Genomic DNA, 26,885 nt, shown 5'->3' with positions numbered 1-26,885 from the left:
AGAGAGAGAGAGAGAGAGAGAGAGAGAGAGAGAGAGAGAGAGGAAAAGATCGATAGTTGAAGTGGAAAAAGAGTCAGTAAGAGTCCGTCAGTAATAAGAAACTAAGTAAGAAGTCAGTCAGTTGCTCCTTCACTACTTTCCCAGTAGGCTCTTCCCGCAACAGATGTCGGGCTCTGAGCAGGATCTCGATCCCGCGAGTTCACGCACAGAGCACGACTTCTATTGCCGGAAGAGCCCACTGGTAAAGTAGGAGAAAGAAGCAAGAGAACAGAAGAAGAGATCAACAAAATGGCAGAGTTTGAGGTTAACATCAAACGTGACAATGGGTGGTTCAATTTTGAAGGTTGCCCTAACCCGTAACTAATGGAGGAGAATCGGAGAGCTAGCTAGCAGCGCTAGCTGCAGAGAGTAGAAGCCATCATGCTAGTGCTATTTAAATAAACTCCTGGTGTTATGAGTTGAGAACCTATTGTACCCAATGTTTGACCAAAGAAAAAAACTTCTGGGGGGAGTGTTTTGCCCGAGGTCATCGTGCAAAGGACCCTAGGGTGAAATTACTCCAAATAATCCCTTTAAAAGGATGATAAAGTGGTGAAATCTGACTGTATATCAGAAGTTCTTGTAAAAGACTAGGAGATTTATAGTTTAAACATTTAGTTGATAAATGTAAGAAAACGAATGAACAACTATTTTGATTAGCAAGCAAAATTGCCAAATATCCCCTGGTTACCGCTTCTCAAATGGGAAGATTGCCCCAGTTTTCTTTGCCATACTGAACTTAGTATCTTCCGGTCTGAACTGATGAAGCAAAAACAACAAATCTAAGTATGCAACCTTTAGCTCTGGGAAATTCTAAATTTTTTTTAAGGTTTTCACTTTCTAGAACAGACCCAAGATGGACTTAAACAATACCAAGAACTAAAGGGGGATTAACCGCCAGAAACCCGGGGTGGTTGACAGAGAGGAAGGCCTTGAGAGACATAGGTGAGGGAGGAGGCGTGGGGGTATCATTCCTGAGGCATTCCAGGAGTTTTAAAGCTACAGTGTGTGGTTTCTGTGGCCCCCCTTCAGGAAACAAAACTGTCAACTGATCCAAGCCTTTGGTGACTGTGCACCACCCTGCCCCTCCTCCTCCTCCTCCTCCATCATAACACCCAGTGGTACACTGGAAGTTTAGCCTAAATCCCAAACAATGAAACTGTGAAGGCCCCAGAGCTATCAGGAAACTCACCAACAATGGGACTACGGAGTTGCAATATTACTTAATAAAATATGAATGTAGGAGGGAGGGTGTCGTGTTAACTACGTCATGTCTGTTGCAGTTTATTGCCGGGCAGGGCTTCTGAGGAAAGGAATCTTAGCTTTCTGACAAATATTCTTAAGAATTTGTAGTGTGTGAATGTGCTGGTGGAAGATAAGGAGGAGATGGTGCAATGTGATGACCTCACTTCTGTGGTCCGCCCTATGGCCTTAACCGAGAACTAACCGACAGCTCGATACATGCATCATTGCAACAGTAACATACAAAATATATATAATGGTATTAACAAATCGAAGTGCCAAACAATAAATCCTGACAAGTGCCATACAAACAATAAATCCTAACAAGTATACTAACTAGTATTAGTAAGTCTGAGCGTCTAAAGCCGGATATATCTTCTTCCACCATGCTTTAGAACTCCATTGTGGTCCAAAAACTATATACAAAAAGAAAAACAGCCACACTGTTGCACCTGCTAACATGTTTCTTCAGCCTGATGAATGTGGGCACTGTCGTTAATTTTGACTCAATCCCAAACGTACCGTCCTGCAGCCAAATTTGTTTTAATCTGCAGCTAAAAATACTCCCAAATAAAATCTTTTTGTCCTGTTTGAATAACTTTTGCTAATAACTACAGTGTCCAGCTGTGTTAGGAAAGAGCTGGGCCTTTGTCTTATGGTTAGGGTAACTAAATACAAATCTAACATACAGGAAAATAAAAAAGGCACACTAACTTATGCTAGGCTAGATGTAAAAGGCACGTGAGAATGTATTCTTAAAGCTAAGCCCATGTAGGCTTCCCATCTGCTGTTGGATTTCAAATCCGAAAAAAAGTGTTATAACTAGGTGTTCCATTTGTCAATATAACACGCCATAAATGCAACGGAAACAGAGAGAAAGAAACACTAACTCTATTTGTTCACTGCCAAAGTTTGGTTGAGAGCACTGCCTAAAGCAGTCACTGCTCTTTGGACCTGAAGGTCAGCTGACGGCTCTAAGGTTGCCAAGCTGGTCTCACAGTAGCCCTTAGCCCATAGTAAGCCTTTTCATTCATGGTTTAGCTCTGAATAAACACACGCAGTTCTACAGTTAAATAATGTAGGAACTCAGTGAGCAAACATGCCGGGGAGGCTTTTAGACTTGTGCGTTGAGTCAATGTTCCTAGTGAATGAGTCGGGTCTGAGGAATTTGTACATTAGTAACTGAGTGCAACACAGAAGCAGGTTTGGACGTTTCACTGAAGGCCGCTTTGCCCCACACAAGGTTCATTCCAGGGGAGGGTTCCACCTTCAAACCACCTCAGTCCTCTAACCCTCTATCTTTTTTACAAGAGTATTTTTTTGGTGGGCTTTCCCTTTATTAAAGTGACAGTGGATAGGAAATAGACAGTTAAAGAAATGGACCGACAGATCCTGTTGTTCTGGACGGAGTCCAGTGAACAATATTAGAAGCACTTTTCCGGTGATAGCTGAACATTCCTGCGCAGCATCCAACTGAGCTTGATGACGTAGATGTGACGTGAGCAACATGTCTGAAAGTTGTAAGTGCCCTTTTAGCTGTGCAAGAGAAATCTCAATCATTCCCAATCTTGCAGAGAGTAGGTATACTGTATGTTAGGAGATAACATAGGCACAGACAAATTACTGCTAACTAAAATGCTTGTTAACATTAGAAATTAAACCTAAACAGCTGATCTAAGTCCAAACCGTCTGCAGGCTTACCCTGTACTATACGGTAATTCCTTTACTGTGCGACAGTAAGTTGCGTGGTTATGACACAATCGTTTTGTCCAACCTATTTTTTCCCGAACCGTCAGGGCCATGGGGCCATAACGTGAGCTACATGGTAATGGAGCCTTTAATACATTGTCGTGTTCCTTTAGAAGTAAAGAACGGACAAATAGAGTCTTTAAACGCTTTAGAAGTAAGGTTATTTGATTTCAAAGTGGTGCCAAAATGAATGTGAGTCAATGGAATGCTAACGGCGGGTGATGGCTTCTTAGCATCAAAATGGCGCCATAGAAGAGAGGCTAACCCCCTTGGGATAGACATGAAAAAGGGGGAGAGAGATGGGGGATGACACGCAGCAAAGGGCCGCAGGTCAGATTCAAACCTAGGCAGCAGCAGGACTCAGCCTACATGGAGCAGACACTCTTACTGGGTGAGCTAAAGGCCGCCCCCCCCCCCAACCCACTCTACCAAGGACTTGGTAGAGTGGGTTGGGGGGGGATTAGAGAGAGTAAATATTTTTGACTGATATTTGTCTTCAACCTCGCCTTGACTTCAGACAGTCCTTGATACAGCAGATTAACGTTTTCAGAAAAGTTAAAACTGGCCTTCTAGCTATTGCCATTACAACCAAAATGAATTATCAGTGTTCCGTATGACACAGATGGCAACATGGCCAGATACACAGAAGTCAAAGTGACACAAAACAGACAAAAGAGAGAGCGTGTGTGTCTGTGAGACAAGAGGCTGAGTCTAAATATGCACCGGAACAAAGTTGCTCACAAGACAATGATTGTGCTGCATTTAAGTAAAGCAGTTGAAATTAGCCACGAGGGACTGATACGTGGTACTTAAGTAAATATTGACGTAATGTGATTACACTGTACATCATGAAATGTGAGTCAATGTTTTACTGCGGCTTTCGAAATCCCACGTAAAAGGGCCAGTCTGACCACTGCCTATCCCGGTCTCTGAAAGATGGGAGGAATGTGGGCGTAGAGAACAAACCACAGCACTTTGTCATGGTGACTGACACCTGTAAAAACGGACATGTCACAACATGTTACCATTGGGCAAGAAATATATAATAAAACAATGATATATTATTTATATGGCACTTTATTTTAAATTTAAAGAAGGTTTTTGTGCATTTTTAGGTCTATTTGTATAGAGCAGTTTAGACTGTAAAGGGGAGAGAGAGAAGGGGAAAGACATGCAGTAAAGGGCAGAAGGTATGAGTTCAAATTCGTGGACGCTGCTTTAGGGACTAAACTTCTATATATGGGCACACGCTCTACCAGGTGAGCTAACCAGGCACGCACATATACATACTGTATGTTCATCCACACATATGGCTCTCTTTGGTTATTAATAGTTTTTGGATTAAAAGGGCCTGAAACTCACCCAAACCTGCCTCTTACACACACACACACACACACACACACACACACACACACACACACACACACACACACACACACACACACACACACACACACACAATCTTTGCACTCAGCAGCAAGTTCCACTAGTGCTTTATTTCTGACTGACAGACTGAAAATTCTTTCATTTTACCTTTTCTACCAATAAACTTGATTTCTTTACTTGGAAATCAGAAAATAAATCTTCATTGTATCTTCAGTATACCATCAAAAGAATGCCTGAGGGTTAGGCCCAGCCCCCGTTTCATTTCTTTACCAGCATTACGAGTCAGCGCACTATGCACATGTCAAGAAAAGCACTACAATTGGTTGTATATGCTAAATCTCCCCAAGTCCCACCTGGCAGGTAAACCCAGTCTTTATCTACTCTCTCTCTTTCTTTCCCTTTCACACGGCCACACCTTTATTTCTTCATCTCCATCCCGTTCCCAGAGGAAATCAGGTGCTAGGCAGCGGCCTGTAGGACGCTTTCAGGCTGCGTCTCGGGGCTTTTTCTTCCTGCTTTTTTATCAGTCTAACTTTCTCTTTCTTGGTTAGCCGGGGGACAAAAAAAAAAAAAAGGATGAGGGAAGGATTAGCCCATGAAAGCAACAATGTTGGATATAAGAGAGAAAGGTGGAGAAACAGTGAAGGGGCAGAGGAAAGGAGATTCTGCAGTTGGTTGCCACGGCTACTGGAAAGCCGCTGATTAGCGTGTGTGATGTGTGTGAGTGTGTCTGGGCCTGTAGGTCCATCTCTGTGGCTGATAAATGGCCCAATACTACATGTGGAGAAAGGAGCATTTTAAGGATCATTAGCAGCAGGTTCCTATTCATCAGCTCCGACTTGTCGGTTGCCCCGGTGTTGCACCATAACAAGCTGCAACTGTCAAATACCCTGATGGTGAAACTCCCTGACCACAACGCACACACATAATCCATCACATCCTGAGACACTTTGAAAACGTACAATGTTAATATTAGCAATTGTATGCACACTCATGATGTCAAGCTGAATGCTGCAGACAGTATCAGGCTATCCTGAGCAGATAAGAGGAATCTGTTTATCACCGTTCCACATTCTTGAATGTAAGGATTTTTAGGATTCAACCTATGTATATTTTTTGAAGCTGTATAAGTGCTAGGTTCCGATAGTAAAGAGATAGGTACAGTTTTGACGGGCAATAAATGTAAGGCCAGGTTTTTGCGGGCTTCTGCCTGAAGAAGGAACCTTGGACTGAGTGTGGATTAAAGCTCTTCTCTCAGCAAAGATAACGCATAGCATACTACTGTAACACAATAGCAGTGAAGACGTCTTTGAGAACTTGCGATTGGCATTTCTCACTTTGTGTTACATCATTATTGCAAACAAGAGTAAGCATTAGCCTAGCCGTAGCTCAGATACGCAGTCATTGGATTTGCACTAAAGCTGTACGGATATGTTTCTTTGAAAGTATAAGAGTCATTCTGTCTCCGTGTGCAACATCTGACCTAACCAGCTTGCTTTTAACAGACAGAAGCACTTTCTAGCAACCCGCAGAGCACATGACGCTCAGGCCACACTGGCCACCAGCGGCAGCTGGAAACTGGTTGAATGACGCAGACATGCTCTCTGTGACGAAACTGTGCTGATGCTAGAGAGAAAGTTATAGCTCCCATTCACGTGCAGATAAGAATCCAGAAGGCTCAGTGTTGCAAACTGGAAACTTCTCTACTGTGATAGAAAGCTGACAAAAGCTCTTTCCCTTGGACCCACATAGCACTCTTGCACATAAGGGCTGTGTTGAGTGAGTGTGAGTGTGAGTGTGAGTGTGAGTGTGTGTGTGTGTGTGTGTGTGTGTGTGTGTGAGAATATCTATGACTTAAAAAAAACAATCTAGGTCAACCTGCTTTGAACCAGTCCCATCCAGAGAGAGGGGACAAATAGGCACATGACGTAAAGTGGAAAGTTACTGGAATTGGAGGAGGTCATTCTCTGTGCAGTGTTGGGCATCGTAGGAAAGAGAACATCAAAGAAACATTTAAGACTGAAAAGCAGAATCAAACACTCGGCAAGTTTTTTTTTTTAAAGAATCCCCAGTTCTAATACATTTTTTATTTAATTCCTCACCTTTTCGATACCAAACCCTAACCCTGTGACACTGTTGGAGCATGCTTTGAATTCCCTATGTGTGTGTTATGAAGGACATCATCTGTATGTGAGAGTGCATGAATGAGCAGAATGTGTTGAGTCATAATAAAAGTCATTAACCTCACAGTCAGTAAATGAACGACTAGAATGGAATGTAAAATAAAGGTAGCATTTTTCTTGTCCGGATGTCTTTTTAAGGCAAATGTTTCAACTAGCAACGTGACACTTTTTATAGTGTACCGTAGACAAAACATCTATTTCCACACCTTTTAGAGGTTTAGAACTAAAGGACAAAAAAAGTGAAAATGGTTCTGAGGCATCCCCAAAGTGGAAGGGCAAAAGGATCTAAGCACAGCGGGCGAGAAAAAAAAGAAAATGAAGTAGGATCACAGTTCAAGAGTTCACAAGATCCAAAATCCAAATCCCAAGCCTGATGGTACTCGGGAGTCACAAGGAGAAGATGCTGGCTCTTTATACACCAAAAAATGTCACACGCCCCCCTCCCCCGGCTGTAGTTGAGCAACACTTTCTGAAAGTTGCAACACTTGGGATGTGTACACGCAAACACAGCGTGTCCTTGAGCACACACTGAACTCCATTGCCCCGTGCAGCGTTGAACACAACCCATGATGCGTTTTTGTTTAATGAGTAAAGTCACTGTGTGGTTGATGAAATATGGTATACAGCAACACGGCGACGGGACATGATGTCCTGGCTGCCAAAACAAGATGATGTCAAATAAGAAGAGAGCGTGAATAGAGTTCAACATACAGTGAGTGAATGTGATGTGTGTGTGTGCTGTGACCTCTGCCTTACACTGTGATTAACAGATTAGCAGATCATGAGATCACAGTGACTAGGCAAGATTAAAAGCTGAGTAAATACACTCAAATTGAATGACATGCTGTATTTGATAAATCCAATCACCCACATTGTCACGCTTACAATCACATTAATGGTCTTTCTAAAGAATAAATTGAAATGTATACCATTGCTGTGCTCTGGCGTTTCAGATATAGCCTAGGTGCCTATCCTGTTTGATTTGATAATCTTTGAGATATCTCTAGAACTCGATTGCAGTCGACATGAGGCCACTTCAACTAATTGGACGTTATTAAGAAAGACACACCCCTGCGTATATCAGTTACCACAACTCACAGTGAAGAAACCCAAGAAACCCCAAGAAACTCTCTGCATGTCTGCGCAATCAAATTATGTCAGGGCTGACCAACGGTAGAAAAGCATTTCTAAAGCTTTGAATGTCCCCAGAGGAACAGTCTATTAGGTAAAAAGGATGATGTTTGAAAACCACCAGGACACTTCACAGAGCTGGACATGCAGCCAAACTCAGTGACCGGGGAACAGGGGCCTCTGTCAGGCTGGGGACCAAGAAACCAAGTGGTTACTGTGAGGAAGCTTTGGAACGCCTCTATGGACGAGTGGAGAACCAGCTGGGAGGAAGCACTTGGCCAATCTGGCCTTTGATAGAAAAACTCACTCCTGAGTAAAAGGCATGCTTGGATTCTGTTGAAAAGACACTTTAAAAGACAGAGCATGAGGAATGATTCTCTAATATGATGAGAAACCGCTACCTCAGTTCAGTGTCATTGGAAAAAACAAAAGGACTGTCCTTTTTCAAGCAGTGCTTACTGTATGTTGGTCTCAACACGGCCTACATTTGGTTCAGTTTCATAAAATAATGATCTCACAGTTTAAATGCAGCATAACCATAACCCTGATCCTAAAGACCGTCATCACCATCATATGATTAGAATTACTGTATTCATTATTACTGTACTCTAGTGACCTAGTGGTTGCATGATGTCAGTTGCAGTCTTTAGAGCATCCAATCAGTGTTCAGTTGGGGAAAAACAAAAAACAATGTGAGTGACTGTTCCTCCTTCTTCTTTATCAATGTCATCATCTCCACGAGTTCTATTTCTTCCTGCTCCTCCTCAAGGCCTTCCGCCCCTTTTTCCATCCTCATACATAATTTTTTTTTGGAACAAGGGGGTCAGGCCAGCTGCCAAAGATCCTATATGACCTGGAAAGGTAGAAACGACTGTCGATCTAAGCAACAGGCAGAGAAACCCGCAGCATAGTCAGATCTTAGAACTCAGGCATTTATCTGATGCCCTTTATTGAGCAAGTAGGGTAACTCCTGGTTTCAGGGTTCTACTTCAGCAAGGGACAAGAGCAGAGCCTGGATAATACCAAGGGCAAAGTTGAGGAAAACACAAGGAAAAGACAGCCAAAAAGACAACTAACAGCCAAAAAGATGAAAATGAATCCCTTATGAGAGGAAAATATGAAAAATACATATTACGCTTGTGCTGATGCCTGAGGAGGAGCGCATCCACTCAAGTCGAGTTGCCTAAAACGTGCATGTATCATATGGCCAAAGTTCTTCTTCCATTGCCTATGTAGCTATTTTATATTTAAGCGTTCACCTGTATAAATAAGGTTATTTTTTGCACTGGATGTGGTCCCTCTCTTCTTGTTTTTCTCTTGCACTGCAAGGACCAAGAAAACATGACATTTTAAACAAGCTGACAGGTAGCGGCTCTGCGCACAATAGGACCCAACTGTCACAGCTATGAAACAAGTTTAGACAAAGTGGTGTTACAATAACTTGTCAACATGTCTTTGCTCTTTTTTTCCATGAGTCCTTTCAGTTCAACCAAAAAGCAGGACTTTGAAAAACTGCTCCCGGGAACGAGGATGAGCAGCTTTACAGCCCAACGGTAACGTGCATGGTAGGTAATCGTTAATCAGTCACTGAGCGATTTTCAAACTCTCGCTGACTTCATCACTGCCACCTTAAGCATGAGATCCATGCTGGTGTTGAGGAGGGGGCGGTGAGGGGGAACTGGTTTGAAGTGTGATGAATCACTTCCAAACAGCACAAAGGGATCAAGAAAAATGAGGAAATTAAATCATTAAACCTCCCCTCAGTGGTGACATTTGCTGGTGTTGGTGCCAGCATCAATGCGTTGTATGTACTTCGTCTCATTTGGACCTTGGAGCTGGCGCTGTGTGTGCGACGTCTATGTACGTGTGTTTGTGTGTGCACGTGTTGAGCCGGCGGTGAGACCATGAATTAAAGAGAAGATTAATGAGTAAGGACATGGAGGCTCAGACTCCAATCTGTTCCCTGCCCCACTCTGGGGGCTGTCTCTCTCCACAAAAACCCATTCTGTCACCACACAACACACACAAGGCACAGCAGAAAGGCCAAGGACTCAGGACTGAGTAGGTACATGTTTAGAGAAGCGTCAAAACCGAGAAGGAGAACAGAGAGAGGTAGCTGAAGCAAAGATGACGCTCTGACTGGATGTCTTCCACAGTATAACACCCCACTCTGTAGGCCATCACCCCACCCAGACACTTCACCATGACCCCGAGACCTGCCATCTGTCTGGAAGGCCGAGAAACTAAAATTAAGAGTAGGAACAGTGACTGTGAGACAGAACAAAGACAGTGAGAGTGAGACAGAAAAATAAGATGAAACTAGAACAAAAGAACAAGGGTGCGGGGAAAAAAGGCTGACGAAAATGACTGGAAACTGAAAAAGGGGAAAACCCATGAGGAGTAAAGTATGTGGAGAGAAGAGCAAGTGGCAGCAGTGAGGCTTGCTGACAGACTTCCTTGAAACTACACTTCCCATCACTTACTGTGCTTTTTCATAAAGTTCAACAACATGAAAGAAACCGATTCCCCAGAATCACTTCAGCAGAGATGAAAATCTTTATTCTACACAAGTCAATTTTTCTGCTCTTTTTCTATTATCTCCTCATTCATATTGCAGAGCCACTGAAGATTTCTTTGTTTAACCCCCTCGGCCATTCAAACAAGCCTGTGATGAATATAACGATGATAACATTGATGCCCTTTATCATCGTTTAGTCGTTGTGCTAGATGAGATTGGCTGTTGCATTACCATGAAATACTCATCTACCCTCTCTATAAACTCCTCAGTTCTCCCACTTCAAAACATACCATGAGACTCACTAATCCTATGATATGCCTCATAATCTGATCACAGATATGAGCATAGAGAGAGCAGAGAGCAGGGAAGAGACGGATGGAGAGAGAAGGATGGAGAGGGACAAAATGAAATCAGAGGGGAGAGGGATGCCGGCAGATGCTTAGGCTTCGCACTCGGCTGAATGAAGACAAAAGATGGAAAGAATTAAAAAGAAATCGGTCGCAGGAAAAAGGGTAAGGATGTGGGCGCGCAGTCGGGAGGAGAGGGGGAAAAAGGAGATGAAGATGGAAGGAGGGGGGGAAAAGACTTGTGACCTGATTTCACGACTAAGGCTCGGGAAGTGGAGCAGCACGTAGGCAACCAAATGCATTGTCTACTCATCCAGCTGATCTTCTCATACAACATGTGAGCTGCACATATAGAAAAGTACACCACACACAAACGGCACCATACATGCAGACGTAACCTATTAGCCTACATACTGCATCCTCATCTAGCTGAGTCACAAACCTCGTCTTCCTTTCTGTTTGCCCTCCTCGCAGTCTATGTCTGCATCTCTCTATCTCTCGTCTTCTTCATTCTTTGCCGCCACACGTTACCAGACACTTTCAGGGGGGTGGGGGCACATAATGGTGCACTACAGTGGCATTCTGATCTCTGCCAGCCTGGCAAAGCAGCCCTAATAGCTCCACACTCTGCAGTGTGCAGACACACACACACTCATCTATTACACAGCTGGATGTCTGTCCTGTATACATAAACAGCGTCTGGAAATGAAACATACGGGCGTCGCGCTGCTTTGACACCAGTGTGTGTGTTTCTAAATGAGATAAAGAAGAGACAGAGAGAGATTCTGATGCAGTCTAAATTCAGAAAATGTAGCCATTAGAGGCTGCTGTGAGTGACACAGGTCCTGTCTTTTACATGACCAACTGAGAAGACACACACGCATGCAAGCTCTCTTGTCCTTTGCACCAGTTTGTCACATGTAAAATAGAGCAAAAGGCACACTGAATGATCCTGCAGGAATGTTACAGCCCAGTTTCCTCAAACGTGAGCATGTAGCCACCTCCTGCAACCACACAAGAATGGTTCGGCAAAGTCCCTCTCCTATTCTCTCCAGAGTCTCTCTCTATAGCTTCATACACTTGCATAAACACATCCAAAACACACTTAAGAACATGTGACATGTCCCTGATGTTCTTGTCATGGAGCTGTAGGCAAATAAATCATACAATCTGTTTGCTGTCATTTTCAAGCTGACACACAACGGAGTACAAACACGCACACACATGACGGATTTAAAAGCTGATGAAAAAGTAATGCGTGAGCCTAAACGCATGCATACAAAAAACAATAGACACATCCACGGCTGAGCAGCTACAGCCATATGAAAAACATTCAGAGATCAATCTGCATTGAACCGCCCACCACACTGAGGCGTTTGTTCATGCAACGAGAACAAAAGTGGCCCCCATTGATCCAATGCAAAAAAGGTTTTTGGGATCATTATCTTTGTCTGCGACAATGACAAAGTCGCTTTTAGATCAGTGCGTCCTTTACAGCAACGGCTTTATCTGCAAAGCTCCGACACACCTGTGGGCACAACTAAAAAGCCAGTAAGGCAAATTTCTGTATGTGTGTGTATGTGGCCACAGGTCCTTTGTTTGGTAGTCACATGGCCAGTCTGACTTGGCGCCGTCTCCTCCCCTTTGCACCGCGCCACCATACAATAAATTGCTGAAATGGATGAGACAACAACAACCCACGCCACGTGTACAATTACACACACACACACACACACAAAAAACTTTGCCTGATGAGCAAAACACCCCAGAAAGCTACAAAAAACATCTCTCCTAATTAGGCACATATAAGCCATTAGTGATAAAAGGGAAGAAAAGGAGGATGGGATAGAGGGAAATAAAAGGAAAAGATCTAGGGATGGTGGCAGCTGCACAGGTCGGGGTAGAAGTGCGGGGGTAGTGAGCAGGGATCAAGTCAGAAGGAATCGATAGCCAAGTGACAATGTCACGGGGGATGTACGTGTTTTTGATAAACAAACTGGAATGGGAAAAAGCACTGGAACATGTGTTCCACGGGGGTAAACAAGATTGATGGGGCATGTGGTAGCATGTCTGGTCTACAATATGTTTGTTCAGCAACTATAATCTATAAGGTAGACGAAGAGAAGTAGATAGAAGAGAGAAAGATGGATGTAGAAAAGGAGGAGGGAAAGGGGAGGAAGGGCAGACAAGGGTGGAAGTAAAGGAGCTCAAAAATGATGAATAGGAGGAGGAGGGGAGGGAGGTACAGATAGAAAAATAAGGGACCGAAATTGATCGGGGGCAGTGGGAGGGTTGCACATAGAGGAGGAGGAAGGACACAGGAGAGAGACGGAGGGTAAGACGTATAGAAGATCAAGGGTGGGGGGCGGTGTGAGAGGGAGAGAGAAAAAGAGAGAGAGAGTAAGAGGCGGATTGGATAGGTCCCAGGGGTGAGATTTCCTGCTCCACTCCAATAGAGTAGTCTGACAGACGACTCTGTGGATCTAGCTGCCTATCCTATGTGCATGTTAATTACAGAGAGAGAGGGAGCGAGGGAGAGAGGGAGAGAGAATATAAGTCTGTCAACAAGAATGGCACAAAGGAAGCTCAGGTGTTACCCTCGTCAAAACAAGTCAATGGACTTACCCTCCATGGGTCTTTAATTACAGCCCGGGTGTAGGCCTGCACGATTCGGGAAAAAATATGAATCACGATTGTTTTGCTTAGAATTGGTATCACGATTCCCTGCAACAATTTCTTTGACCATGACAAACCAACAAACTGGCAGCACCAAACATAGATTTTTTTTTTGGCACCTATAGCACATTGGCCATCACCACAAGCCTGTAAACATTGAGGCTTCAATGAAGAGAAGGCAGAGCATTGCAGCGCTTTAAAACCTATTTTATACAGTCTATGTTTAAAACTCACAGAAGAAAGTAGTAGCGCTTGTGATGCAGTTGGCTCAGAAAATTAAATGAGAAGAACTTAATTTTTTTCTCAAATCAAAGTTATTAAAAATGGAAATCATGAACAGGGTGAATTGACGTCGCGATTTTATAACGATTAATCATGCAGGTCGACCTAAATGTTTACCCCACAATGCAGTTCAGCCCGCATGCATACGTTCATAATCACACATATAGATAAACATACTGTTTTTATAAAAATGTATGTCTTTGTGTTTTTGTCGACAAGTCCCATGACGGGCCATAACAAATAATGTCTCTGTCAGTATTTTCCAACTTCCCTTCCCTACTTTTGTGGCTCTCAGCCCATCATATTTCCATCAGTCTATCATGTCAGCCATCGCTGTTTTAAAACGAACACTCGCTACCGTCACACACACCTAAACCTCGCACGTAGTTGCCGTTAGCTCCCCACCTGGAAGCTGATTGGTTCGGTTCGCTGCTGTTTAGACACAAACTGTTTTACATAAAGTCTGACAAGATGGATTACCGTGCGATGTGTTGTGATATCGCGAGAATCCACCTGCCGTGCACGGTAAGTTGAATGTGGGATTTAGTCCAAAAGACCTACAGTGTGTGTGTTCATAGTAAATAAAGAACATGCCTGCCAGTGTTTTTAATAGTTTTTGGAGAACAATGGCAGAGGAATAAGATATATCAGCTTTGGACACACACACACACACAAAATGCTAGTTGGATCGGTTCATTACTGTTGGTCTTTTATTGACATTTGTTGACAAGAAAATGATAGAATAACAGCAGAAGTATTATTTAAGTGCTATAGTGCTGAATACTGAGTACTGTGTACAACCATAACTGGCAGAGACTATAAAAATAACGAAAACAAGGCAATACAGAGCTTGAGGATATTTTTTGTGTAGTTAACTTTTCCCTGACCTTACCGAGACCGTCAACAGCACAAAGCAGAACAACTGGGATAATGGTCTCTTTTTTCCCTTGTTACACCCCCCCCCCCCAACCAGCTACAGCCAAGCATCCCTAGATCATGGCATCGTGGTTCTTCTAAATGAGTTTAGCCTTTATTAGTCTGTCAGAAGGAGAAAAAAACATCGTTTCACCCGGTAGCAGGTCGAGATATTATTCATCTATAATTGGTAATAACCCCATACCCCCACCCCGAGGCGCCTCAATCTCCACTGAGTAATCACTGCCATCGCCTGCTCTGCTGGAAACAGCGTTATTAGGTCGATGGCACTGTTTCTACCTCTTCTGCCTGCCATGGTTTATTATCTGACAATATATGGCTTTCCTCCTGCGCTTCTTTTAACACCAGCTGTGGAGGGAGAATCTGGCTGAGTATATTTATTTCACATCCCGAGCTAGCATCAAATATCTCAGCATCCTGGACAGAGGAGAAACCAAAATAAGCTCTGGCGGGATCATTTATGCTGAGGCTTAATCAGTTTTTGTGACAGCGAGGTTGGCTCTGTTGTGCAAAACACCTTTCACTTTTCAATATTTAACTGTCACCTCCACTATTTCACCAGTTCAGAAGACTGTGTCTCACTTTTTCTTTGTACTTATGCATAGAAAAGTCAATGTGAAAACATAGTACTAGTAAACAATAGGGGTGTACAATAGAAAAAATTTCAAGATTCAATTCCAATTTTTAGGCTTCACGATTTGATTAAATATAGATTTTTGTTTAAAAGAATGATTCAATTTAAAAATGATTCACAGTATGTAAATGTAGTTACTTTTCCCAACCATGTATGTATGTATCCATATTATTCATGTGGAATTGTTTGTCATTTTAACATCCTGTTATGATGTCCATCATGTGTGTGTTGTGTGCAATGTCTGTAAGCTACTGGGAACTTGAATTTCCCCTTGGGGGATCAATAAAGTACCTACCTATCTATCTATCTATCTATCTATCTATCATGTGTTTGCAGTAGACATACAATAAAAATTCAAAAAAGAAGAATTCTAATACTCTGGCTTAACTGATGTACGTTGCTGAAATAAAGCCTGATTCCCAGCATGTCTCGCACACGCCGGCTGTCGCATCCAGGACGTAGAGCTGCCCAGGACGGTTGTGATTGGTTTAAAAGAAATACAAACAAGCCAGAGCGTTTATTTCCCATCTATCCCAGAACGACAAGCGGTGTAGCCAAACCCTCCTCCTATCTCCACAATGCTGAGGTGGAGTCTGGCAATGCGAGACTAGTAAACAATAACAATTACTTTCAGTTTTTGTCGACAAAATGTTGGAAATTGATCATAAATGACCATTATTAATTCACAGAGCCAAAGGTGATTTATTAATTATTGTCTCGATTAATATTGTTGATAGTGTTGTTTTATCTGACCAAAAACCCAAAGATAATAAGTTTACTGTCATAACAAAGACAAGAATCAAATCGTCATATGAGATGCTAAAAACAGAGAATGCAGAAGGCATTTTGCTTGAAAAATAACTGAAACTATATATTTTTGTTATACTACTCATCGATTTATCAACTAACTGTCTCTGCTCGAGACAGAATGGTGCATTCGTGTGCAGTAATATTGGAAAAACTACAGCTTTCCCACTAAGGCGTTGGCTTGTGAATGCGATTCTGCCTTGAAGTCACATTATGAAGCTTAGACAACCATGCATGCAGTGAATTCACAAATGATGAGAGCACCAATTACGCTACCTGACGATTAAAAATATTGATTTACACCATCCATTTACATCATATTTTCTATTATTGTACAATCAACAATAAACAAACCGTCTATACAATTTTCAGTCAAAATCCCTCCAAACAGAAAACTTGAAGATATTTGCGAAGTAACAATAAGATCATGAGGCAGAGTGATGGAGCAACCGTGTGAAAGTGACCTTGCGGCTGCTTAGAGCACACTAATATTTCATCAGCTTACACTCAGGGCACACCTGCCCCACAGCTATACTCGACTTCCCACATCTGCCAACGGCTCAGTGCTTCATCCCCGCGACGAGGCATCAGGGGAGGGAAGGAAGAAAGAAAGGGAAATAAAGACAGAAAGAAAGAAAAACAACAAAGTCTCATGTGGGTTACTCAGAGACTTGGGTGCATTTCAGGGACAGTATAGGTTGACTTTAAACAAACCACTACAAAGAGAAAATAGTAATATTGTGACAAAGAGGAGGGGAAGCAATAGAGTGACGGAAATTAATGATAGGACGGTAACGGTAAACCACCCACTGCGTTGTGTATTTTAGTTTGCCACTGCAGCTTGGGAATACCCCTGAGGCAAGTGTGTCAACTTCTATATAACACGAGACACAAGCCACTGCTCTCTCTCCAACATCGGGCGATCCAAAACAGAATAAAGGTTAATGATACAAAACTCTCACAGGGAAGGAAATGGCATCATGTGCTCAGGACAACCTTTATCCGGCAGCAGGAGAAGTGAAACCGTACCGATGAATACTCAACACAGCGATCCATTCAGCATTTCAGATGAAGTCGTTCACTTCTCCAACTCGAGGTTACGCTGACATGCAAATGTAAAAGTGCTGTATTTATATAGCGCTTTTCTAGTCTTAACAACTACTCAAAGCGCTTTTACATCATATAGGATACATTCACCGTTCACACACATTCATACACTGGGGCCGAGGCTGCCGTACAAGTTGCCACCTGCTGATCAGATAAACACTCACACACATTCACACTCCGATGACTCCGGGACTGCAGGGCCAGGGATTGAACCCCCAACCTTCCGATTGGCAGAAAACCGCTCTACCACTGAGCACCACAAGCAGCTGCAGCATGCTACCTGATGTTGTAAGTCCGACTCGTCGCTTAGCAAACAGTATGCACAACACGAGTATGTAGATTTCTTTATGTGTTTGAGGGACATGAGATCATAGAGACCAACCACACATGACAGATGTGCTAGTGGGGGGCAAAAATAGCTATGAGTGGGTCAGGAAGATGGAACTAGATAAACCTTTAGACCAACCTCTGTAAGTACTTACTGTATCACTATAAACACCTGTTTAGGTATATGATAACAACTAAACAATAATGAAATTAAGTAGTTACCCAATTTGGGTACAATCTAGGACCTACACAGTACCCATGAGCCTAAAAAAAACACTGGGTCACCAATCACATAGGAATTTTTTTGCTAATTAGCAAGTGTGTTTGGTTATTAACCTAAAGTAAAAAAAAAAAAGTAAGTAGGATTTATCCTTTTGGGAACATGAACGTCTGTACAAAATGTAATGGCAAGTTGCTGAGATATTTCAGTCTGAACCAAAGTGGTGGATGGACAGACACACAACACAACACAACACAACACAACACTGCCATCTCTAGAAATGCTGTTAGCATGGCTTAAAAAATGGGGACCTGAAGTGGGGCAGTGGTGTATTTATGAGACCAGACCTCCGGGTGCTGGTAAGAAGGATGTTGCAGCAGCCTCCGCTCGACTAAGGAAATACTAACATTAGTATTTTGCAAAGCTTGAGCCTTTACTATCACATACTATACACGTCATCTGTTTTTATGATCTCCTCCTCTGTGTTATCTCCAGTCCAACACTGAAATAGATAAATAGATTTTAGGTCTGCAGTGCAAACAACAGCAAAGCCACTTTCTGCCCATTGGGATTTTCATCGAGGTACGTGCCGCGGCTCAGCCACTGGGATGTCAGTTTCCATAGGATCGACCTACAACGTGGCGTTGTACAGCGCCACAGCAAATATAAACAGCCCCTCCCCTCACCCCGCTCTCCTCCATACCATCAAATGGCCGGCACAAAGGAAAAGAGCTGACCTTAACTGTCCTGGAGGTGTTCACGAGCTCACGTGCACAAACACACACTAGAATTGTCAAAGGACAGGGCACTTTCTAGCTAACTCCAGAAAAATAAAAATTGAGCTTTCATCTGCATGCAGCTGGCTCTGTGAAGAACGTCGGAGAAGAGAAGATAGGGCATGGGGGAGGAGAATAAAAATGGACAGACAGTGGAAGAAGAGGAAAAACAAAGCACAGAGCCAATCAACTGTCCGGAGTAAAACAAAGGGCTATCTGTAAAAGCCCTGGACTTCATCCCACCCTGTGATGAGAGAACTTCGATCCCCAGGCGGGCGGGCCGGCAGGCTGCAAAAGCTACAAAGCCCTGATGTAGCCTGTTAAGCTCCCACTTCGATTCAGCTCATTGAGCTCCATGCTGCTGATCAATTAGAGAACAGCTGAGCCAGCTGCTGACCACACAAACATTCTGCTTTTTACTGTTTTTAAGAACAGATGGTTGTTTTATGTCATGAGTGTGCTAACTGTTATCTAGTTATGATATATCTAACCTAAAGTCTTTTATCTGGTGGCAGAGTCAACCCCACCCCTGTGCCATGTCACAATCTCATGAAGGCGGATGCAGTTGAAAGGTTACCATGCTGGCTTATCTTTAGGTCTCAACATTTAGGACTCTCCACCAATGATATAGTGCCAATATAGGTCAGAGGCCCGTACTACAAAGCATGATATGGCGTTAACGAGGTAACTTCAGGTTCAACCCAGAGTTTTCTGTCTCACGACGGTGGATCACTTGTTACCCGGTTCAATCGCCATGGTAACTTATGCTGAACACCGAACCTGGTCAGGAGCTGGTTATGTTGGAGATTAGAGATCAACCGGTGTAAAAGCACCGCCTTCTGACCAATCAATACTTGGCTGATAACGGCGTCCCAGTTCTTAGAAGTTCGGTGGAGCCAGAGACTGAATGGGTGGAGCTTGGTGAGAAAAAATAAATAAAACTTTTGGTGCGCAGAGGGAGACGGGCCCTCTTAAAAGTTAAAACTTAGTTTAGAGACCGACAATCCCGTTAACATTCCCCAATGGGTGTCTTCAGAAAAGATAAAGATTTTCAGCAGAGGGAATAACGTCTCTTTGTCAGCTTATTGAGCCGTGCGTTGCCAATGCGCATCGGTTTGAATTATGTTTTTATATTTTTTGAATTTGTGTCATATGGTCGGATCTTGTGCCTGATTGATGGAGAAGTGATATTGATAAGCATTATGATTGATACATTTTTGCCTGTAAAACAGTGTTGGTGTTTTTCATATTTATAAAGTGTTATAGTTTGCTCTTCTTATGTTAAATACGAGGCTCTGGTAGATGTTTACGATTGGTCAGGCTGTGCCAACACCGTGAACGTGCACGCCGCTGGATGGGGAAACCCTGGGTCGATTGAACTAGTTGATGATAACCACCGTCGTGACACAGGGTACGCAGGACCGCGGTTGTTAGGGTTTGGTGAAGCCGGATAACTGAAAGAAATTCAGGACAAGTTGATTTTGATTCCAAGCACAGGCCTCTGACCAGACAGATAGAAACACAGCTGAGCATACAACACACTTTTTATATGTTGTATTTACCAGAAAGACACATCTGAAATGGCTAGGGCTGTCCTTGACCAGAGATATTCTTAGTCGACTAACTCTGGTATGATTTAGTCTACTAATTGATTAGTTGATTTAATCAAACTGTAACTGTAAAACTGAGAAGAATGTATGCGTGTATGTGTATGCGTGTGTGTGTGTGACTCACCCATCCTCCTTGGCTCTGGATCCAAGGCTGAATGTGGTTGTCCAGGTAAACCGTCATCCACTCAATGATCCTGCCCACCAGCGGACTCATCTCCTTCTCCACGCACTCCACGCACAGCGCCCCACCGAAAGCAAAAAGCCCTACGATGCGGCCCCAGTTGACCCCGTCCCGGAACACCTCATCCATCACGTTCTCGAAGCTTTGGTAGGCCGTGGCCGGCGTGATGTGCAGCTGGTTGTGCAGATCGCTGAAGGCGCGGGCGTATCGCAGCTCAAACTCGTTGGCCGAGTCCCGGAGGGCCTCTTTCACCGCGTCCAGGCTCGTCGTCGCCGCCAGCTGTTGCTGCCGTAGCGGGGACGCTGGTGGGGTCCCAGGACTCGTACCATTCAAAGTCCCGTTGGCGTGCGTTGCTACCCTCTCCTCCTCAACCAACCCTGCGACCCCCCCATCAGTCCTGTTTGGAGGCTCTATGAGTCCCATGTGGTTGAGAGGATAGTTTCTCTGGGAGAGTTTATAGTTTATGTAGAAAGCCACCAGTTCTCTGTTTTGAGACATGTTGTGTTTAAATAGGCTTTTTCTCTTTGCTTCGGTCCGTCTCTGTGCCTCTGTTGGTCAAGCCTTGCTGTGTTAGAGTTAACACACACTGGGCCAGGCTATCCTCTGTTCAGACCACCATGGTCAGCTGATATCCAGAGGAGACTTGGGGGGTGAAAACCAAACCTACACAAGGCTGACAAATCAGCTCAGGTCCTGTAAAGAGAAAACAATCAAAAGGTCAAAGTCTGGATAGCCTTTAAGCATGCTGTGATTATACATATAATATATTTATATGTGTGTGTGTGGAAAGAGCAGAGTGCCGGTTTGGCTGTAGACTTTTAAATTAAATTTGGACAGGTAGGGTCAAAGTGCATCTCTCTAATTGGGCTGTTACATATGGAGCAGATGGCAATGATATTAATGAGACAATGGTAGAGCAAGTGTGTGTGTGTGTGTGTGTGTGTGTGTGTGTGTGTGTGTGTGTGTGTGTGTGTGTGTGTGTGTGTGTGTGTGTGTGTGTGTGAGGACGAGAGACAGTGAGAGAGACAAAGGGAGGGGAGGTGTGAGGAGGATGAGGTTTAGGTGAGGAGAGATCAGAGGGAAAGTCTGGCGTGAGGTGTCCATCTCCTGATATAACCTATAACCTTCCAACCAAGCGTTTAGGCACCATGTTTGTCTCAGCTCCAAGCTCTCTGTTACTTACATGCTCATCTGCATACTGTCTGCTAAAGCATGCCCTTGGATCTCCTTACAAAACTGACTTTCCGCTGATACTGTATCCCCAGTATCCAACAGGTTATTATCTCATAATCGATGTAGGAGGTTGGTCTGAGTGCATTAACCCAACTTATCCGTGCTGGGCTTAGATCACTGCTACCATCGCAGGTTTCATACTGCTCTGACACTACTCTGCTTTAGTATGACAGCCCAGGTTCAGGGTTTTCCCCAACATTAAGAGGCTTGGGCCTACCACCCAAGCCGTTTTGGGCACCCCCTAAGCCAAATGAAAGTAACTAAATTACTTTTCTCAAATCTAATGATTATAGTTGGTCCCCTGTGGACTTTTTTAGCAAGTTTTGTCTCTAAGCTTTTTTTGAGTGTAATTTATTTTTTATTATTTGCTCTAGCTTTTCCAACATTTTAGACACATATGATAAGAATCAAGAAATTTTTTTTTTTTTTATTGAAACACGGCAGGTTTCTGAAATACATGAATCATAAAATAACTATAACCTTACAGTAGATGTGGGTTGCCAGTCTGCCACTGCTAGCTCTCTCAACCGTGTATAATGAGTTGTTGCATTACGCTTCAGTGACCATATAAAAGTATCCAATAAAGTTAAACTACCTTGCTTACAATGCAATTGAATTCCCAGCGAGCCTAATACATTGAACCCTTAATGAACTCAAATTCCAAAACTCTCTAAACATGCATATTCCGGTCGAACAAATGTTTGGAAAGTTAGTGTGTGATACGTAGTAGAAATAATTGTGGATATAAGAACTCCCCTATTGATAATGTAAATTAAATCATGGTTCAACTGCTAGTGTTAAGATGTAAAAATGATGTATGTTTAGATGTAAAAGCATTACAGAAGTATGTAGCTGCTGAAAAACAAGAGTTATGACAGTAAAAAGCTTAATAATTGAATCTCTTAATGCACTCATATTAGAGCTGGAATGATAAGTCCATTAATTGCTTGTTTGATTGACAGAATATTCAATCGGTTCCAGGTTCTCAACTGTGAGGATGTGATGCTTGTAATTGCCATATATTATAGTAAACTGAAAATTTGGGGGTTTTGAACTGTAGGTCAAATAAAACAAGTAAGGATAAAAATAAGGAAACTACATTGATGTATATAATGACATTTACTATTATTTTCTGACATTTTAACAAAGCAACAAAGCAGCTTTTCAAGAAAGTAATTTGTAGACTTATAATTTGTAGACTCATCAAATATGAAAAGAATTGCTTTATATGTTGAAAAAGATTTTTTTTTTTAATTACATTTTCTAAGTATGTACATGTTAATTAGTAAGTATAGACATTTTGTGTCAACACAATTCTCCCGTGTGCCTTATGACACGGTCCTAAATATTCTGGCGCTGAGCCGAGTGATACAGTGCTTAAAAAAAATTAGTTGATGATCTAATCGTCTCTTTTGGTCGATGATCATTATAAAAGAAACAACAATGTTTCTTATAAAACATATTTGTCCACACAGCTTGATAACACTACTGCAACGTATAGGAAAACATACTTCATTAAAGATGGATGTCAATATCCTGCAGCCAGTGAATTGGGTTTTAGTGAGTCTGCATCACTGAAACAAAAGACATCCCATATCCCATTAAACTGGTTCATACACAGACAGACACACAAAAAGATGTGGGAGGAACATGACCTGCTGGTGATCCCAAACGGACTGCTGGCTATCATGTGGGACTCTGACCTTTCCTATGACAATATTGGCATTTTAGCTGATAAATGGTTGGACCTGATAATTAGTGTATGAAGCGGATGGAAGGGGAGCTCCATGCAAAGTAATGCTGCTCACATAACATAACATAACATACATCCTCTGCTCTTCCTAGCAGCACAATGGAAGCCCGATCCAGTCTCTGCTGGCTCCTGGCCAAACAAGCAAAGTGTAGTTTCCTCAAGCCCACATATTCCAACTTCCCACAAAACATACGTTCAGCAAACTCTTTAGCCATTATTCGTAGTCAAAGAAACAGAAAGAGGCTGTTGGAGCAAATAAAGACACAAGGCAGCAGTGTTTACAATGGCCACATGGTCCCATGCTACCAGCACGTGGCTGGGGTTTTAATAACCCAGCACTAATGTAAACACCACACAGCTCCTAAAGGAATACCAACGACTCGAAATGTTGCACCTGAATGCAACATTTGTAATGACAATCGTTCAAATATTAACCATAGCAAACGGAAGGTTGTGTTATGTTTATTACGGTGGAATCTGAACCGTGACATAAACAGATAACCAGTGTATGTAAGCGATATATACATATATATACACACACACACACACACACACACCCACCCTGTACTGCCTTAGTAGGCTGCTTGTCCTGTATGGTCTGTGTGAGCCACATCTGTGTTTCGCCGTAAATAAAACAAAAATAAATTCACATTTCGATCGCCGTCTCTAAATATGAAGACTATAGGCCTATATGATATGAAGACTAAGATGTCTTACCAGCTGTACTAGATTAAGTGAAGTTATCCTCGGTTCGTTTTTTCTCTGTGAAATGTCCCGAATCTGTCTGTAAAAGAGCTGTCAAAATCCAAGAATGTAAGGTAGTCACTTTGTGTGCGGGTGTGTGGTGTGTTTGCACGTCTTCCCCTCCACATTGCAGGCCCAGCCCTCCTCTATTACGTAATACGACGCCTTCAGAGATGTCTGAATCTCTGGATCACGATCACATCTAGAATAATCGTTTCAGGCTTTTAAACGTAGGACTAATATTACACATACTATTATAAAACTACATCTAGTAATATAAGACTACAGTTTAGCGTTTATTGATCCAGGTGGACTATAATCTAACACACAGCGTGAAGTACAATTGTAGAACCCCATGTAAATAATATTTCATTTTTCGATTATGTGTACATTGTGCCGGGTGTATGTCTGTATCTCCCTCTTTGTTCACTTTCTTTTTTTTTAAATCTGTGACAGAGCTTTTTCATTATTATTAACAAATATATAAACGTATATTTGATGCACGTCACGTTTTAGCCTTAGTCACTGCAGTTCAATTGAACATTGTGCCTTTTTCTTTACTCAACAAAACTGGTATTTCCAATCGAAGGAACACTTGAGAAATTGAATTTACAAACGGATAAACGGGTTTAGTATGAGACCCTGAAGGCAGCACAGGCCATTACAGTCTCCTGTCATAAACACTGGGCTATAGACCTTTAATCACAACGCATGAAAATGCCACTTTGCGACACCACCCTCTGTTCCAGCTCTAAATAGACTTCACCCCAAAGGCAATCATTACAAAACTAAGCAAAGCATTACAGAAACACACAACTCCGCCTAAATACTTATGGTACTATAAGCTGCTACTGAACACGTAGCTAGGCTACTGAAGATGGCTGTCACTATGGCTATACAGTCTTGGTGTATAGTCCCACATTCGTATACTGTTAACCTATAAATGTGTTTTACAGTGGCAAAATCATTTACTACAGTATGCACTTATACTTTGCATCAAACAGAATTAGATTTGACTGGAAAAGCTACAAAGAAGCCAAATTAAGGCTATACCTTTTCTTCCAAATCTGTCGACCTCTTTCCTCTAGCTAAGTAACGTAACGTTAACTGGATTCAGAGCAGAAACATCCACCCTTTTTTACCAGTCTCTCTCATAAATTTCGCCAACACAACGACCACACTCATTAGAATTACATTCGTAGCCTAAGCAGAAACTCTTACTTGTAGGGTGGTCTCCATAAAATCATGTCTGGTGGCTCACAATCCAGACCCCAGCAGGAGTAATTGTATCCGTCATTGCTAGCCCGTCTGGCTAAAACGCCGGAGACGGAGATCTCCTAGCCAGCTACTGGCTACCACAGATCCGCCCACAAAATAGCCACGTCCTTTACGTAACTTCACTTTGCCATGCCACTTCAGTCCAGCCAAGAAGCTATAGTTGACAGCTTCACCCAGCGTAAAGAAATAACAACAAATGCATTAGCCAAGAGTAAATGTAACGTTAGTCCTATCACCGGAGTGTTGTTTACCAGTTACCTCGCGACTTAAGATGACCGCTAACGTTAGCTAGACCGGCTAGCAGCACGGAAGTCCCAGCTAGCGCTAACTAGTTAGAAGCGAGCTATGTTTTGTTTTTTTGGGCGTCTGACCCCACGTCAATTATGTCAATAAATAGTTGAGTGCAACTGTCACATTCCTCATTGTCTGCCTATCTAGTGAGTGGTTTAAGGATTAGTAACATGGCGTTTTTCTTTACGTGCCTCCATGTAGCAGCTGTTAGGCAGATTTTCACTTAACATGCGATGCCCCAAAACAAAGGCTGTGAGAGGTCTCCATAGTAACCTTTGTTACCCCAAAATGTAGCGCGCTTCCGGCCCACTACTTAGTTTGAGCACAGTGTCACCCTGTGGACATCTTTATAGGAACACGGGAAATCTCTTCCACATTTCCTACTCTCACAACGAAATTAATGTCTTATTTTAAACACAAATGAAAGGGTCAGTAAGGCAGACGTATGTCTCAACTCAGGTTAAAGCCTGGGTTAAAACTGGCTTTACTGGCCATAGAAGGAAATAGCACAGGTGTAACTAGTACGGTAATATTAATGTCGGCTCCAGTCGGTTCAGTTGTCACTGTAAGCAATACAAGAGAGTAATACAGTACCACAGCCGGGTAACTGGGAAACCTCGATAGCAGCAACAGGGGCGTAACACAAAATTCTGGGCCCTGTAGAAAGGCATTTTCAATGGGCCCCTCCCCACATCCACAGCTATTCATTATAGCATCTTTTTGTGCCCCCCTCACGAGGGCCCCGAGTACTCTGTCCCCTTTCCCCTCCCTAGCTCGACACCCTGAGCAGCAATTATTGAAGTTATTAGTACCACCTGTGTTTGTCAAGTCAAGATGTTCCCTGTGAGAAAGCTCTTAAAAACTGAATCAATTGTCACTAGTGGATCAGAATTCAGGTTTATTGATTACATCACCAAATGTTTGGAAGATTACATCACAATGTTATGTATAGAACAGTATAGCACTTTCATTTCTATGTATCTTACATTGAAAACTTTACAGTCTGCTTTTTTCATTTACTGTATATATATATATTTATATATTCCCTTGTTTTAGGGAAGAAAAGTAGACATCCATAGTTGCGAGGGAAGGAATGCTTTTCAAAAATATTTAAATGCACTTTAAATAATTACATACATCTTTTTAAAAAAACTGCAAAGGATCCAGGACCCACAGATTCCAGTATCTCTGTAGATAAGAGTTTTGGTTTCGCTCGGTTTCTGAAACTTTCTGTGGTTCAACTCTGCTGTTAAATGTGACATAACCAGAGCCTGCCTACGGAGAGCCTGTTCACTCCCTATAAAGCCCCGCTGTACCAACCTGGAAGTTTTCGAGAGTGGAAGTTCTCCCTTAGACATTCTCTGACCACACTGATGGGCGGTCCAACCATCCAGAGAGCAAGTTGAAACACTGGGTGGTGACAATACATGAGCAA

The 26,885-nt window shown here is 42.7% G+C and overlaps 1 protein-coding gene and 1 long non-coding RNA gene across 2 annotated transcripts in view; one reads left to right on the top strand and one right to left on the bottom strand.

The window, feature by feature from the left end:
• Positions 1-14,004, top strand: part of LOC117947411 — a 17,403-nt gene extending 3,399 nt beyond the window's left edge. Inside the window, exons 2-3 of the long non-coding RNA XR_004657230.1 lie at positions 4,905-4,909; positions 13,994-14,004. This is a non-coding gene — a long non-coding RNA (uncharacterized LOC117947411). The remainder of the gene's footprint in view (positions 1-4,904; positions 4,910-13,993) is intronic.
• The window catches only part of bcl2l1 (BCL2 like 1), a 28,221-nt gene extending 2,864 nt beyond the window's left edge, over positions 1-25,357 (bottom strand). Inside the window, exons 1-2 of the mRNA XM_034876301.1 lie at positions 25,103-25,357; positions 20,095-20,844 (exon numbers count right to left, since the gene is read on the bottom strand). Of these exons, the coding sequence (XP_034732192.1) occupies positions 20,095-20,649 (555 nt within the window). The 5' untranslated portion in view covers positions 20,650-20,844; positions 25,103-25,357. The remainder of the gene's footprint in view (positions 1-20,094; positions 20,845-25,102) is intronic.
• Positions 25,358-26,885: the final 1,528 nt, after the last annotated feature.

The sequence above is a fragment of the Etheostoma cragini genome, chromosome 7 (genome assembly GCF_013103735.1).
Source record: "Etheostoma cragini isolate CJK2018 chromosome 7, CSU_Ecrag_1.0, whole genome shotgun sequence".
NCBI classification, from domain to species: Eukaryota; Metazoa; Chordata; class Actinopteri; order Perciformes; family Percidae; genus Etheostoma; species Etheostoma cragini.
This window is presented reverse-complemented; position numbering and strand designations above follow the sequence as displayed.